This window comes from Neodiprion lecontei, chromosome 4, assembly GCF_021901455.1.
Source record: "Neodiprion lecontei isolate iyNeoLeco1 chromosome 4, iyNeoLeco1.1, whole genome shotgun sequence".
Classification (NCBI taxonomy): domain Eukaryota; kingdom Metazoa; phylum Arthropoda; class Insecta; order Hymenoptera; family Diprionidae; genus Neodiprion; species Neodiprion lecontei.
In genome coordinates, this window is record NC_060263.1 from 17894576 (window position 1) to 17911724 (window position 17149).

Consider the following 17149-nt stretch of genomic DNA (forward strand, 5'->3'; position numbering starts at 1 on the left):
TTTTCACGCCAACTGCACGGATAAAGAGAAAGTGGGTAAATTAGAAACCCCACGGCATATTTTTTGTCCTTTTTTTTTTGCAAACCAAAGTAAGACTGGTTACTGTAAGAAATTAAAAAAAATTAAACGTCTGGGACTTGATTGGCTCTCTATTTTTGCTTCAATCTTGCTATTGTTATTACAGTTGCTGTTGGTGTTATTATTAACCGTTTGTTTTTTACGTCTCGTTTATAAATTAGCTTGGTTTGCCGCCGGATTTTTTCAACTAGACAGATTTGAAATAAAGGTATCTGTTTTGGTGTATAATCATTTAATTTAATTCAAGCGTGGTCAGAATTACGTACACTTCACCTATTAAGGTACTGTTGTTATTAATAGCCTATTTTATATAATTAATCAATAAATGTTAAATTTTCGTGCAAAAAAAAAAATTGGTAAATTTCACTAGTTTATTCAACGAGGAAGCTCAGAAATAATTAACAATAAGCCAATGTGAGTACACATTCACATTTCATATCGTATTTATTCCCACAGAGATACTATATAAATGTAATTATCGATGCGTAGATGCGAGAAGTTGTAATTAAGTAATGTTTCTTTTGTACTTCATTTTTCTTTACAGTTTCATCATCCTCAAGTACGACGCGTATCTGTTGAGGAAATCCAGGAGAGAAATTGTTCGTCGCATTAACGTTAAGTCTCGCGCATCAATTACAATACTACGATGAGGATTGTTCCCAACTTTCTGTGAACACAATAATTAATTTCATTCTATATCAGTTCTCATAATATCAAATTAACAATATCAATATTTCCACTGTTACATTGCGTCTTGGTCGAATCAAACGTAATCGTATTTATATTTATCAAGGAAAGCTAACCTGTCGTGTTTTAGGATATTTCGGAAGTAAATGCAATGATTGACAAGCGTATGTGTAATTATGTAAAAGTGATGCAGTGACGCTTTAATTAGGCGGAATGCTCGCGGAGAAATTCATCTGGAGTAATAATCTCACACAGAGTCAAGAAGGTTCCTAATTACCGTCGAAAGGATAATTTTGAGAAATTTTTTTAATCTGCGTGAAACATTTTTCTGGTCGCGAATTATTTGTTCGTACAGTTTTTTCTTATCTGTTTCAAAACTCTCGAGTCCCCCTGTCTTATTACTTTTCTTTCCTTTTCACGATTTGTAAATTAAATTTTAATTACGCAACACTACTCGATCATAAGAATTATCTTTTTTTGAAAGTAAAGTGAAGTGAAAATATAGGAGAATTTTCACGAACCAAATTCTCTTTTGAATTGAGACTCTGATATTTTTCTGAAAAAAGCATTGCTATATTTAACGTTTTTTTTTTTTTCAAATATTCGACGGGCTTGTATATACATTTTTACATACGTACGTAACATGTGGAATTTCTTATTTTTGCACTTAGCAATTTTTCAAAATATCCAATTTAATCTATCAAGACTAGTTTTCCCTTGAGTTTTCTTGGTATCTTATCTTTGTTCTTTTAATCTTACGATCAATTTAGTGACTTGAACCAAACCTTGAGTGAATCAAGTGCAATGATTTTGGATTGAATGAATAGAACCAGACATAATTGACTTATTAGATAGAAAATGATCACGGAATCGGTTTCAATTAAAACATGAATTCTCAATTTCAGTTGAAATACAGACATATTTCGTGGTTACGATACGTGTATCTGTTTAATCGTACGAATTATTTTGGGAGGCGAATCAAACTTGTTTATTTATGAAATATTTGTATATATTCGAAAGTATCCAGGATTCAAGGAATTTTTACCAGCTGAATTCTTGGAAATGAAAAGGTATACATCAAATATTTCATGCAAGATATATTTACTCGGTGAAAATATTTGCCAATGTTTTACAAAACGTTTCGTAAAATTCGAACTCTGGTACAGAATCAAGCCAGTCGCTATTAGACTGACTTGTAATTTTATTTTTGCCGCAAACAGATTTTCAGATGGGCGGAAGCATAATTTCTGCGCCTTGAACTAAATTCTGATATTGTTGGTTGGCTCTTGGACCAAACATTGATACTTTTTACCAAGTTACGAGATATTCGAGCATTGAGTATGTATCAAAGTGTTATATTCGTAAGCTACGAATAATAATTTGAAAATGCGAAGGTAATGAATAGTGAAATTGTAATTAAGAGCTTAAATATCTACGTTTCGTTTCAAATCACTTCATAATGGTCGTAAGTCTAATAAATTCATCCGATTTCACTCTGCGATAATTCATTTCAATCAAAAGACCATTTTCTACCAGGTCGCTGAATCAGATATTGTTTTATCTCCAGCAATGAATTCGCTATTGCCATTCGATGGACTATTGTCCGTATTGATCGTAATCACTATCGGTGGATTCTTGTAAAATTAAATATTCAACGATACCGTAGCGTATGATAAAAGAGAAATCTCTTTCCAGAGATTTTGCAGAAAATACTGCTATGAAAGAAACGATCAATTGTAGAATCAAATCGTACAGATATTTTAGATTTTCGATTAATCTGAAGCGATAAACCGAACAATCGGTCTCCAAGCTTGTGTTTTTTTTTTTTTGTATTCCTAAACAATTCTTCGTAGCTTTCGAACATGATGATGTTATAAACACTGAATAGACGACTACGATCTCGTAAAGTAATTGATAAAGAGTATCGATTTTTCGTCAAAGAATCTCCTCGATCCTTCTAGATCGTGATCCAATTTTACCACTCGCCACAATCAAAGGCCTGTGATCTGCGGCCACCTACCTAAACGTTCCTGCGACGTCTTCCGTTGCCTATCTGGGACATCATGTCTTTTCCCTTATTTATCCAGGTCGACGGGTCAGCCATTTTCGTCATATCAGGGTTCCCGGAATTTGGTAGAACTGGACCACCTGGCATTGGAGGCATTGGAGGCATTGGAGGCATTGGAGGCATTGGGGCCCCTGCTTGACGAGCAGCCTGATAAATGAGAGCCAATTGGATGTGATCGAAATGAGAAACGTCGAAGTGGGGACTTGGCATGAGAAGGCAATCCAATTTTTGCAAGTGTATTTTTAAAGTGAGAGAAACAACGAATAATCGGACGTCGTAGTTGTTTTTTATCGTCAAGAAATTACTCAATTTCGAATGTCAGAAGCAATTGAAATTCTTTGATTTTGTAACGGATTATACCTGTGCACATGGGTGATGTTTTATTTTCGTAGTTTCCCGTTCGGTCCGTTTGCTTCGATTTTTGTTAAACCGAAGAACGGAAAAATATTAACTAGATATTTAGGGTTTCTCTGCGCTATGCGAGCTTGGTCTAAAAAAATTTTCATGCAAAGATACAATTTCGAGTGATCGAATTTCGGAAGGGTAAAACCTCGAAAACGTTTTCGAATTATACAAGGGTCGAAATTTTCCGTGATGTGACTTTAAAAAATCTCAGGGTTCTCAGGGGTGAATTTTCTTGCCATCAGACGCACGATTATTGCAGATGTACGAGAATTATTCAAAGTGATAGTACGATACCAAGTTTGAACCGTTCTGAATTTTTTACACCTGAAAGTAAGGTGATTCGAAGTTTTGGGATTAGAAGATTTAATTATTCCAATTTTTAACGATTTTTAACTATCTCCGGTCGTAAATAGGATCATCAATTAGAATTTCAACCCTTCGACCTTTCGAATACCGAGAATTGTGTCCTTTTGAACTAAGAGCCATATCGATGAAAGTGAGAACCCGTATTTGGAAATCCTAGGGCTAATGGAAACCCGATTAGAATTCTGGGAATTTGGCAGGCACCATTGTTTGCATGGATAAGTGAATAAGTCCAACCACTCAAGTAATATATATATCGTATTCTAAGAAATGAATCAACCCTCAGTTCCAGTACTGGATATACCGTAATTACTTGCGGGCAAGAATCTCATAGCAGCGTTATGTTTATAATGCAAGTAGTTAATTTGGCTGACCTTGTTGGGGCCAGCCTGAGAAATCCCCGATGGGATACGTTTCCAGGCCATAAGATATTGAGAAATAACATATCTTCTTTTTTATTTCTTTTATTTTGATATCCGAGTAACTCAAAAACTGCTCAGCTGATAAAATTCAAAATTTAGTTGATTCTTATTGAAATCAAAATCATGTAAATCCGTTGATCCATTCACGAGATATCATCACTCTTATCTCCTTTTCCGATGTTGTTATTCGAACAATTTGAAGAGTCTTAGCAGATCATATTCAAAATCAAAATACTTCTAAGTTGAGAAAAGTCCCGTCAAATGAGAGCCGAATCATCCACATCCGAAAACTCAACTTAAATTTCCTGGGTGATTAGAATAATTTCTTTGTCGTTTTTTCTTAGAAATGAAGGAGTTGGAAGTTAAAATGAGGGCAACAAAGTATAAAAAATGAAATCTCTCTATCGTACATATTGACGAAGCCGTAATTCTACGCAATAGGGAAATACAGTATTCTCTCCACTTTCCATTGACTTGAAATTTGAAAATTAGGGGGTTGCGAGGTCGCTGATTGTAAACCGGTACTAAAAATTTGGGAATTTAAAAAGGCAGATCCAATATGGCTGCAAAAATCAATCAGAATTCTCTTCGAATTGTCCAACGATTTATCGAGATCGAATGTAACGCATTTCACTGGTCTTGATATCAATCTTTGCAGTTTTATCGACTCAAAAACTGGTCAAATTTTTTTTACGAAATCAATCAAAGCATCAGTGAATTATAACGGAAATCGAGTTTTTTGTTTCACCCTTATATTTCCAAATAAGGGATGTATCCGAAAGTTCCGGGCGTTTTTATTTCGAATCGGGTTGTTCTACTTGCCCTTCTTGCCAACTGCTGTGGTGGCATTTTCCGGTGCTCCGGAGGACCTTGTGCCATCTGAAACATAGCGCTTATCATAAAAATGTTTTCGAACATCATGATCAATTGTCCAAAAAAATATGTGGCTGATACAATCTTGAACCCAACGACTGCGTGATTTGAAAACAATTGGTTTGAAATTTACTCATTTTTAAATCACCTGTATCCTATTTTACACGTTATTCAAATCGAACAGAGTCACATAATGTGAGGCACCTCCTCGACTAATATTCTATGATTCGGGAAAAATGAATGTTTCAATCTTATGCAGCAAAACAAATATTCAGAGTCCGTAGTTAACAGTCGAATAATCTAACGCGCATGCGCTAAAATTCCAGAGCAAAACCAGTCGATTTGTCAGGTTGACCAACTGTCACAAGTTCAGAAGACAGATCGCCGCGATGCGTGTAACCTCTAAGAATGTTGGTCGTCCTGCTTTTGCTGTAGAATTCTAGCGCATGCGCGTTAGATCATTCGACCGTCAGCCACACACTCTGTATATTACGTATACAAATTTGATACACTGTAACGAATGCACAGTCATTGTTTGCATTATACATTTTGGTGTTCATAAATTATTAGCGGTTTCACCTTTCCGTCGAAGAATTTGAAATTACTTGAGTTATAAGTCAGCAGAAATGTTCTGGAAACGGCTCGGGTCGTGTTAACCGTCATAATAATTCATATTTACATACGCTCAGGAATGAAATTAAGGTCGTGGTCTTACCCTGAACCTTCCACATCGTATTCATCTACTAAATTCTTTCCTTTGTACGTATTGTTTCCAATCGTTATAGCCCAATTGATCACTACTGTAAATATATTCGTTGAACCATCGAACGAGTGTCAGATAATTATAAAATTTCAAGGAAATATATAGCAAAATAATGAGGAACAAAATGCGACGTTGATACACGTGAATCTTTTTGATTTTTTCTTCGTTCTCGAGTCACCGTCAATATCAAATTTAATCCTGATTATTGTTATTTGTGCATGGTGTTATGCCAATAGATGCAAAAGAACGATTCTGTTTGTATCGAAGAATTCTCCAGCTTTCATTATTTCCGTTAGATTCCGCCCTTTCGACGTGAAATTGTAAAGCAATATTGAATATGAACGGAGATCCGTTGTTACGAGAATAAAGAAGTTCCCGTGAAGCACCCTCTTCTTCACTTCCATCGCAATAGTTTTTTCTAGGTAAATAGCCAGCAAATAATTCTCGTGAAAGAATTTATTATGAAACCAATTTTAAAAGGTCGGTTTTAGAAATCAAAGTTTTTGACAATAGGTGGAAAAAAATTGTATTCAAACATATGTTGTTGGAATGGAAAAATTTTGATTCCGAATACCAACCCTTAAAAAATGAATTCAAAATACGTATCTTTTTGGAAGTATATGTTTTTTTGCTGTGTACGAGTTTCTTAGGAATTGGGGGAGTGAATATAATAATGCTGATTCGAAACGAAATACCCAATCATGCATGAACACCACGTTTGTGCGTGGGCGAAAAACAGTAGGACGTACGAGCCATATTGATGTTGAAACATCACGTACTTTCTTGTGGCAACAGAAACGAATATGCGAGGGGAAATCCGAGGGCGGATATCCAGAACGGCTAGAGAATATAACATTGGCTATCGATTTTGAGAAGACATCGCGAAATGATCGCTGCGACTAACGAGAAATCAGGATGAATTTCAAAGAATTTTCTTTGTTGCGTCAGAACTCGGATTACGGCGGAAAAAATTTGACTGAGAAAAAAAAACAAAGAATATACACTGAGAACAATTTCATTTGTTACAGTTTTTCGAAAAATTGAGTAAAACAGGTATCGTTAAAAAAACTGTTTGAATATTGTTGGAATTACGAAAAACGAGGTGCGCCTAACCATTTTGCGCTATTGTCGATCCTTTTTTGGTAATCGCAACGCAAAATCAGTTTGTTCGGTTTACTCAACTTTTTTAGTTAAATAAGGCTTCAACGTAAATTTATTGTTGCACAAGTATTAAATTATCGTAACAGTTACAAGAAAATATAGTGACAGTGATAGTAATGAGACAGATAGTAACGGATACTAGACTTTCTGGTAATAACTACAAAACTAATTTTCATTTTATACCAAGCACTATATTTTTCGATTGTGGTAAAAAATGAAAATATTTAAAGACCGAGCGGTAACCGGAACTCAAAATTTCTCTCAGTGTACGTACATTAATTCGTTAGAATCTCGTACTGAAAAATATCAGCGAGAACGTAATAAACTGATTTCTTAAATTTTTTTCAACCTCTTATTACGTAAGTATCGTTATTTGTGTTTTCTTTTGCTCACCACAACAACCAGGAATGCGAAGAGAACTATCAGCTTGAACATGTCGACGGGGTTCGGATGCCGTAGAGCTGTGCAGTTGACTGGTCGTTTCTCTTTTTATATCTAAACCCCATACGGAGGTATATGGATTTAATTAATCCAGACATATCCCGGCGAATCGGATATTATGATTGTCGGATTATGTAATCGTAATATACTTGCATGTCACGTAACGCCTTGATGGAGTGGAACTTTGAGGATCTGTAGGGAGTACAGTCCAGGAAAAAATTTTGAGAAGCGAAAATTCGTGATGCAATCGAAACGTTGAATTAAAGTCGGTTAAATCGAGTTAAATTTGATATAACTAATTTTCTCAATGTGTCTAGAAATTTCACAAGAAAAATGCAAACAAGGAAAGTCCGCTTGGTGTAATTATTTCGAAGTAGCACATTTTGTCTCTGATACTCTGTTTTATCGATGCCATTATTCTTATTAAAACCTGTGACGGTGATTTTTTTTTTGTAATTAACCGAAATTCTTTAAAAAAAATAGACAGTTGAACTCGGATAATTTAAAGGCAACTTTATTTTCGGACCAAGTGAATGAACTTAAACTCACTGCAGGTCGACAAACATCACGATTCACACATTACATTAGAATTTATGGAAAGTTACGAAAATACAATTTTCCAAATATTTCTATTATTAATTTAATATTAATTCACTCTTTCAGTTGAAATTTATGACGATAAAGCTTCACTCTACTGCAGCAATAGGAATTTCGTTTCACTTTTCTGATTCGACTGTATCGTACTTGGGATACATCCTGAAATAAGTGAATAATTGTCTGGTGTGTTGATGATGTTTTTCATCACACCTTGAATCACGTGTCTGTATTTATTTAACACGTTTTTCGCAAAAGACCGTGGTGATGATGTCCGGATATTTGATTGTTACGTCGTCCTGTCGCACGGAATAATTATTCGGTACGATCGGATTAATCCGATAAAAGCGTGATAAATCTGAAACGCGGTTGCACAACTTGATGAGGCAGTTATTCATCCTCAATTGTGCTTCGAAGAGAATTCGCTGAAATATCTTGGTATTGATTTCGAATACAAAGAGAAATTCCAGGGGAAAAAAAAAACAAAAAAGCGTGACGAAATGTGATCGAGGATATTTCGCCATGCAATACTTTGTGTGCAGGAATTGATGCAAAATTGTTACTATGTGGTGTTGATTGTATTCTCATTTTCAAAATAAAATTACAACATTCGGAATGAAATTCCCCGGCAATTTTGTTTCTATAATCATTTGGAAACGGACGATCTATAGCAATTGAAATTATAATAACTGCAGCTAGAAACGTTTCAACAATATGCAAAAAAATTTCGACCTGTAAAAAACCAAAACGTGTAGTCAGTATAATGAATCTACATTAAATTTCTAATTACAAAGTTCGAATGTTCAAATAAGAAAAGAGATCTTCCGGATTCGCCTATCTAATAAATTATTTTAATAATATTATATTATATTAATAATATTCTAATTAATCTAATAAACTCAGTATGATCCATGAAACGATTCGTTTCATTGAAATGTTTTTTTAAAGTACCGATAGAAAGTAACGTAAGAAGTATTGGAATAATTAGATCTGGTGCAAATAAAATTTTTATTGATGAAATATGAAGCAAACCAGAAAAAAATACCAATATGTACTTGTAAACAAGCAAGTTTTTATCCGCCCTTGGTTTTTTTTTTATTATCTTTGCTGAAACTTGGTTCAATAGTTAAAAAACTTTTGAACATACGTCATGCTTATGAAAACTGGTGAGACAATTTGAGTGATCGATGTGATATGAATTACCTGCATGGGGTTGAAATTTATGTCAGAAATATAATAAAAAGTCTGATCCTTCGTTGACTTCTTCACGACATGGAAAAACCGCTTTGAACGCTTCCAAAAGAATGTTGAAAAATATTTAATTTCGTCTGCAATGTACGAAACATTGATCCGAATCCATTCTGGAATTTAGTGAAAACATCTGTAATCTTATGTATCTCAGGATACCCGAGATTCGTCGTGAGTTTCTATCGAAGCTGGAATTTTTGAAGGAATTCTCAAAGTTGTTTTCCCCGGGAAATTTGGAATTGACATATGTCACTCACTCATCTTTCAACATTCCTTCGGAAATTATTGTGAAACTCTTAGCTAATTACCTTTGAAAGTCGTTTGCTTAATAAAATAATTAATAATACAACTATACTATTCAAAACACGATAAAAAATTTTACTGCATTTTTAGGTACTGTTCGAAAATTTGCAATAATCTCAAAAACTTTCCGAGAGCACAGTTAATTCCACATTCTTAAAATTTTTATCAATAAAGTGAATAAAGTCTTGACGCAACGTAATTGTAGTAACGTTGCGAAGAAGGAACTTGTTGCCTTATATAAGGGGGTCGTCTAGTGCGAAGACTATTTTTTATAGGTTTTTGGGTATTTTTCTGAAACAAACCATTGAAATAAAATTTATCATAATTTTCATATCATATTTATTGACATTTCTACGAACTTTGTGATTTTTTTGGAGACGAAATATTGAATACAACCTGTTGTTGAACTAGGATAATTATGATTGCTTTGGTAATTTTTGTTTTACGAGCTAAACAAATGGAAAAAAAATTTAAGTTACAAATTTTTAAATATTTTAATTATTTCACAGAGATTTTCAAAGAATCGCAGAATTTTTTTCGCACTAATAGAACAATTATAGTTTATCTACATGAATCTAAGAGTTTGTATCAACTCCTCTGAAATTTTCTATTTCTTGAAGCAGATCTATTTGCTCATATGATATAAAAGATTACATGAATAAAACTTGATATATTTCTGGATTGTAATATTTTTGCTTTGAATATCGTAACAAGGAGAATTCTAACCGGATTTATGAAAGACACAAATGACAGAACCGACGTGTCTAATATTTAGACGTAATAGTTGTTCAGTCAATTCCACGATTTGCTCTTACGTTTTTCTAGAATTTCAAAACATATTCCTGTAAGCGGTTTTGCCTGCACTGTTTCTAAGATAAAGTTTTCATCCAGGGGTATTTTCAAGTCTTATGTAAGAAAGAATGCAAAGCTTTTTCACAACTGCGTGTTATTTTTCGTACACTGCTTATTTAATGTTAATTGGAAATCGTGAACAAATAACACAGGTCAACAAAATGTAAATTTTTGTTTTGGATTCATATTCAAATGAATAAATTTTGATTCTATAGATCGAATAATAACTAAAATCTTTATTTATTACTTATAAAGTTTGTTTTTATCTTTTTTACGTTGATAAATAACTTAATGTTTTCGATTGACAATATATGCAGCAGGTAGTAGCGCGTTGAAATAAAAAACAAAATTTATCTCGTAAAACTATATTGTGATAATAGTTTCCAGTTACGTGGAAAAAATCAAAATTTGACATCTAGAACCTGGACTAAAAAATTGGTGTTGATCGGTGTAATCAGTCAGATTCCACATTTCGGATACAATTTGAACGGCGTTGGTTACCGCTAAAATTCGGACAAACGAAAGTCGGGCGAGAGTCAAGTATCGGTCGAGACAATCCCGACGTCTCGATTCGCCAAGACTCAGCGACTGTCAGCTGTTGTCAAGCGTTCGAAATTGCCATTCAAGTGTTCAAGTTATTCAAGGTTTATCTGCAGACGGAGTATGATGGCCGGCGTCGCACGGTGAAATTCGAGGTGAAGTTAAATTACGTCGCGATTCGGTTTAACCAGCGAGTGATTTTCCGGGTTTTCGGTGTTATCATATCCGCGAAATCTGAGCCGTCGATCTCTCACAAGCCCGAGTCTATTTTCGATGCAAAAAAGGTGAATAATATAGGTTGATCGAACCTAACCTCGACAGATTTGAACCTTCGTACAAGTGTCAGTCCCGTTTTCGTGTGCTCCTAAATCGGATATTCGATATTTCGGCAAGAAAACAAGTGTCAGAGTGAGGAAAAAGTGTTTTGGAATGAACGAAGCGTGAATCGGCCAACATCTTCGCGTCAAAGTTGCCGCTTCTAACCTCACAGTTCGCGATGATTTTCTCGCAACGTGCTCGCGCCCCGAGTGACGATTTTTATTATTTTAGCTATACAACGGTAGCTACGAATAACAACAGGAACTCTACTTTGATATTTTGATCGAACAGTAGCCGGGTAATTCACCGCTTGTGTTCCGTAGCTTTCTAACCTAAGCCTGATCTAATTTTAAATCTCCCAATCCTTTACCCAATTAAATTAATTCCAGACCCAACCTAACCTTAGTTGGCCTACGTTAATCAAAACCTAGGGTCACAAATTATAGTATAAAAATGAGGCTCGTCAGTTCTGAGAAGCTTTCCATGCTGCAGCGCGACCCTGACAATGTCCGCAACATCTGCATCCTGGCACATGTCGACCACGGCAAAACAACGCTGGCTGACTCTCTTGTAGCAAGTAATGGAATAATATCTGGTAAGCTTGCCGGCAAACTGCGATACCTTGACAGCAGAACGGACGAGCAGCAACGCGGCATAACTATGAAGTCGAGCTCTATCGCTCTCTACCACACTCAAAACGGACGTGAGTTCATTGTTAATTTAATAGACTCCCCCGGTCATGTAGATTTCGCCTCTGAAGTATCGACTGCGGTGAGGCTCTGCGACGGGGCGATAGTGGTGGTCGACGTGATCGAGGGCGTCTGTCCGCAGACCCGCAGTGCCCTTTCGATAGCCTACATCGAAGGGTTGAAGCCCATTCTAGTCTTTAACAAGATAGACAGGTTGATAACGGAAGTGAAATTGACACCTCTAGATGCCTACGTTCACTTGATGCAGGTATTGGAGCAGGTGAACGCGGTCATGGGTGAACTGTTTGCAAGCGATGTGATGGAGCGAGAGGAAAAGGAGGAGGCTGCCAGCAGTGAGAGCCGTAACCTGAACGAGAGAGACCTGGCTGATTGGCAGTCAGCATTAGAGGAGGCGGACGATTCTAATTTGTACTTTTCACCGGAACGTGGAAATGTTTTATTTGCCAGTGCCGTTGACCGCTGGGGATTTGGTCTAAAGGAGTTTGCCAAAATGTTTTCTGAGAAGCTGGGATTCAGTAAGAACGTACTGCTCAAGACACTGTGGGGGGATTTTTACATAAACAGTAAGACCAAGCGGATAATGAAGGGTGCTCAAGAGAAAGCTAAGAAGCCGCTTTTCGTTCAACTCATCCTAGAGAATATTTGGGCACTGTATGACACCGTCGTCGTCCGCAAAGACAAGGACAAAATAACATCCATGGTCGATAAGCTCCAAATAAAACTCACCACTCGGGACCTTAGGCACACCGACTCCAAGGCTCAGCTACAGGCGATTTGTTCGCAGTGGCTACCACTGGCGGAAGCCTGCCTCGATATCACCTGCGCTAATGTTCCCTCACCCAAGAATCTCACTAACGAAAAGATTGAACGGCTCATGAGTGGGAATACCGATTTCTCTGCGCTTCCGCAGGAGACGCAGTTGCTGAAGGATGCTTTCCTGGCTTGCGACAGCTCGCCGAACGCGCCTGTAATAGTGTTTATATCGAAAATGTTTCCAGTGGACAGAAAAACCCTGCCTGAAAACAAGTCCAAGCCTCTGACGCAGGAGGAGCTCGCTCAGAGGCGGGAAATCGCCAGACAGCGACACGCCGCTCAACTGGAGCAGCAAAAGTCAGGAATCACTGCGGTAACGGAAAAGACAGAGGCTTTGGACTTGGACAACATTCAAAAGCCAGTGGAGGAAATATCTGAAGATGCTTTGGTTGCTTTTGCCAGAGTTTATTCAGGAACGCTGAGTGAAGGTAGCGAGGTTTTCGTCCTTGGGCCGAAACACAACCCTGCATTGGCTCTGGAGCGCCTCAAGAGTGGAGAGGAAGTCGACGAGAGCGCGGTGTTGAAAGACCTCAAGCCTGGCCGGCATGCGACCAAGGCAAAGATTGAGCGGCTGTACCTCTTGATGGGACGAGAATTGGAGCCATTGGAGAGCGTGACAGCCGGTAACGTGGTGGGAATCGGAAATTTGGAGGACCATGTCCTGAAAACGGCAACTCTGTCCTCCACGATAGCTTGTCCCTCTTTTGCTGAGCTGACGTCATTGACGGATCCGATTCTGAGGGTGGCACTGGAGCCGAAGCACCCGAATGACCTCCAGAAGCTGATGAAGGGCCTGAAGCTGCTAAACCAAGCAGATGCCTGCGCTATTGTCCACATTCAGGAGACCGGTGAGATAGTTTTAAACACAGCGGGCGAAGTCCACCTTGAAAGATGTCTCGAGGATCTTAAACTGCGCTATGCCAAGGTCGAGGTGAACGTTTCGGAGCCGATAGTTCCGCTTAGGGAGACCGTTGTCCCTCCGCCCAAGGTCGACATGACCAACGAGGTGATAGAAAAGAAAGAGCAGGAGTGCAGTCTCGAGTCTTGGACCGCTAACAGGCAATGCAGCTTCGAAATTGACGCGAGGCCACTTCCGGATGAGGTGACTAAGACGTTGGAGAAATACGTCGATCTCATCAAACTGCTGGATCGGCATGTCGAGAGGCTTGGCAAGGAGGTCGAGGATGTTAACACGTCTACCGAATCCTTGGTTCTTCCAGAACGAACCCAGAAAGCCGTCGATTCTTTCAAGGCTGAGCTGAAACTCGCATTTCAAGAGGGTGAAGAGGAACTGGACCTCAGAAAGATTTGGTGCTTTGGACCGAAGAAATGTGGGCCAAATATGCTTGTCAATGAAACCAGTTATGAGAGGAAGCCATTCTGGGAACGACAGGCTAAATCTAATGATCCTAGAGCTGCGTGAGTAGGCAGTGATTTTTTTAATTACATTATTTATAAATATTGTGGTTGGCGAGTAATGTTATTAAGCTCAACTTCATGCATATTCAGGAAAAATTGCTGCATGTCACAACTCTGAGATTGTATGAAATTCAGCAAACTGTTAAAAAGCAAATCATATTCGTATTTTGGGAATCTAAAATCTTGAAAGTAGTTGTAGAATTACTAAATAATAATTTTTCTCTCTCTTCATGTTCCATTATGTTAACGTTACTAATTTTAATATGGTGATGATTTTTCACTTTTAAATCAACAGTAATGCAGAATAATGACGCAATACTTACCCTGATTCTGATTTTACCATTTCAATCAAGTTCTCGATCAAACAAATTTTTGAATCAATTACACATTCAATCAGCAATTACTTTGGTTAAGTGTAATTAAAAATAATTCAATTGCATATTACTTTTTATGTTTCCATTTGAATATGAATTTAGATACGTACAATTTTCAACTTCGATTATGATTTCGTTTGCGACTAGATTTCAAAGGAGACAGATATTTGGTAACTCTTTTCATGCAGATTGATATTCGATTATCAAGTCAATGGAACACCTTAGCTTGCTTGTTATTTTAAGTCAGTTTTTCTTACTATTGTACCTCGTTGGTATTTCGCTGGCTCGCTCATGAATATATTACTTCAAAATACTTCTCTGTTTCAAATCCTCAAGCAGTAATTTGAACTACTGTCGGTAAACAGGTACGACAGCAGCATCGTAAACGGCTTTCAACTTGCCACGCTGGCTGGACCGCTTTGCGAAGAACCAATGATGGGCGTATGCTTTGTGCTTAAAAAATGGGAGCTCCACGACAACGCGTCTGGGTAAGTTTTTAGTTATTTGGTACAAAAGAATAGATCGAAAGTTCAAGAACATGAAAAAATGAAACTACAATCAGTGTGCAGAAGAAATTAAGCGATTTCAACCTTCCGATGAAACTATATAGAATTTCACACAGATCTTTAAACTCTTGAGTTTTCTGATTAAAAAGACATCCAGGGAAAATAACTGGATATGAACTGCTCATCTCTTTGAATCTGAAGTTCGATCGATCAAACTTGATAAAAAACTCGACTCAGCATTAGTTCTGGATTTCAACAATAAATGAATTTGTTCTGACCAAACTGTTGATACGATTCTTATTTCTTTTACAAAACGTATTCTCATCTACAAACTTTCAATATCTGATATTATTTATAGCGACGGAGGAAGTCAAAGTCAGGGTCACTTGGGAGGTCAGCTTATGTCAGCCTGTAAGGAAGCCTGTAGACGAGCACTCAGCCTGCGCAGACCTCGACTAGTTACCCCGATGTATTCTTGCAGTGTCCTGGTCAACTCGGACGTTCTCGGTGAGTTGAGAAACAAAATTTTGGTCTATTAGTAGAAGCAGGCCATTCACTCAAGTCTTCAAAAGTAATCGGGGCCAAAAAATTTAGGACATAGACAATGGGTGAATTATTAAAAAAATTTTGTCCAAGGGAAAATACACGGTTCGGGTAGAAAAAGGATAAAAATAACTAAGAATATAGTATACGTGATATAGAATAGTTCCGAAGGATAAAAAAGTTTATTATAATTTCGTCGAAAGCAGTTTTTACCGAAGCTAGCATATCGGTGAACGTGAATCTCAATTCTCACAGTATATTATGTACGACATACAATACTTTAACATTGAAATCTTTTATTACTTTATTCAGAATTAGTGAATAATTTTCAATGTGATAAAATAATCGAGGGGCCAGAAAAGTTCGTGAATTTCTTGGTTCTGAAATATTTAGGTAATATTTAAGGGATTTTCACTTCTTATGATTGAACTCTTGATCTGAAAATTTGTGGAAGTTGATTGTTTTGAATTGACTCACAAAATTACTGTACTTGTGAACTAACACCGAGGGTGTCGGGCCTCCGGATTTCAGATTTTCCTGAGACTTCTAGAAGTATTTCTTTGACATTTCGTCTTCACAGCATTCCTTTACTCGATGGACAGTTTCATTATGTTATTTCACAATTATATTTGACACTTTCCAATTGGATTGAGATTACCTGTTTAATCCTGAAAATACAAGATTTAATCATTGAAGTTTTGTTGTTCGATAATAAGAATAAATAAATTCATTTTATTCGACATTAATAGCCTCACTAAGTCCGATGTGCGCGATTTAAGAGCAAACAGAAGCCAAGTATAATGTTGCACACTGTTTTTTGAAAGTGCATGCATAACTTCAAGATGAAACAAATTAAAAACCGCCACAAGATGACGTGTTACAATATTTTGCCTTCGGTTGCTTCCATTGTTTGTTAATTATTGCTCGTCGAACTTCACACTCATCAAGTAGCTCAAAGAATTTCGTCATAATTCCTTTTTGTTGCTAATTCTTCAATTCCACACAAGCTCCAGCCAACGCCTGTAAGGCAACATGTACAACGACGTATTCGCTATGAATTTCAATACTCTTATTCCTACAGCATCCGATAACCTACAAGTAATTACAAAGCATCAATTTCGCTATAAAATCATATCGATACTCACAGTACAATCAATTCCATCTCAACTACATGGATCATTGTGATGAATTATTTCAAAAAGTTCTACTTATCGATTGTCATGGTGCTCGTCCGGTTGGGTTACGTAAGGTTATGTGATGTTATGGTGAACCATCTTCCTTTACAAAACGATGGTCTTCCACACCTCAACTTCTTAACCAGATGCCTGGTAATTATTACAACTATTGTAAACAGTTTTCTCTATTTACTATCGATTTGCAATACGCCGATGTGACACTGCTGTGTAACACAAGCTTGAAACATGTTATGCTTTCCTACATCAATGTCAACGAATCGAAAATATTGGCATAGAAATCGAATATATCGACTAAGCAGCATCCGTTTGAAAGATATCGACAGATCGATATCGAGCAGCGCATGCGCATTCTGATGCGCATGAGCAGAACTCATTCCGTCACAGCAACCCATTTCGAACTGATCGAAAACAGCGAAAACTATTCTTTCAACAGTCATAAAATCATTAGGCATCTGATTAACAAGTTGAGCTA

General features: G+C 37.0%; 2 protein-coding genes across 2 annotated transcripts in view; one reads left to right on the forward strand and one right to left on the reverse strand.

Moving 5' to 3' along the window:
• Positions 1-435: 435 nt before the first annotated feature.
• On the reverse strand, positions 436-7355 carry LOC107224548. Its single transcript, XM_015664648.2, has 4 exons — positions 7214-7355; positions 4846-4902; positions 2786-2980; positions 436-745 (listed from the first exon to the last, which is right to left on the reverse strand). Exons 1-3 carry the CDS (start codon positions 7253-7255, stop codon positions 2786-2788), a joined length of 294 nt encoding a protein of 97 aa, XP_015520134.2. The 5' UTR covers positions 7256-7355; the 3' UTR covers positions 436-745.
• Positions 7356-10907: 3552 nt separating this feature from the next.
• LOC107224537 (elongation factor-like GTPase 1) overlaps positions 10908-17149 on the forward strand; it is a 105244-nt gene continuing 99002 nt past the window's right edge. The window contains exons 1-3 of the mRNA XM_046737656.1: positions 10908-14058; positions 14798-14920; positions 15297-15445. Coding sequence (XP_046593612.1) covers positions 11570-14058; positions 14798-14920; positions 15297-15445 — 2761 coding nt within the window. The 5' untranslated portion in view covers positions 10908-11569. The remainder of the gene's footprint in view (positions 14059-14797; positions 14921-15296; positions 15446-17149) is intronic.

What these genes read in the sequence shown, in the direction of transcription:
- LOC107224548 (XM_015664648.2), bottom strand. Translation starts at nt 7,255, where the DNA reads ATGTTCAAGCTGATAGTTCTCTTCGCATTCCTGGTTGTTGTG. An exon ending in TCGCATTCCTGGTTGTTGTG is followed by an intron (nt 4,903 to 7,213) that starts GTGAGCAAAAGA and finishes GCTATGTTTCAG; the next exon opens with ATGGCACAAGGTCCTCCGGA. An exon ending in CACAGCAGTTGGCAAGAAGG is followed by an intron (nt 2,981 to 4,845) that starts GCAAGTAGAACA and finishes CTCATTTATCAG; the next exon opens with GCTGCTCGTCAAGCAGGGGC.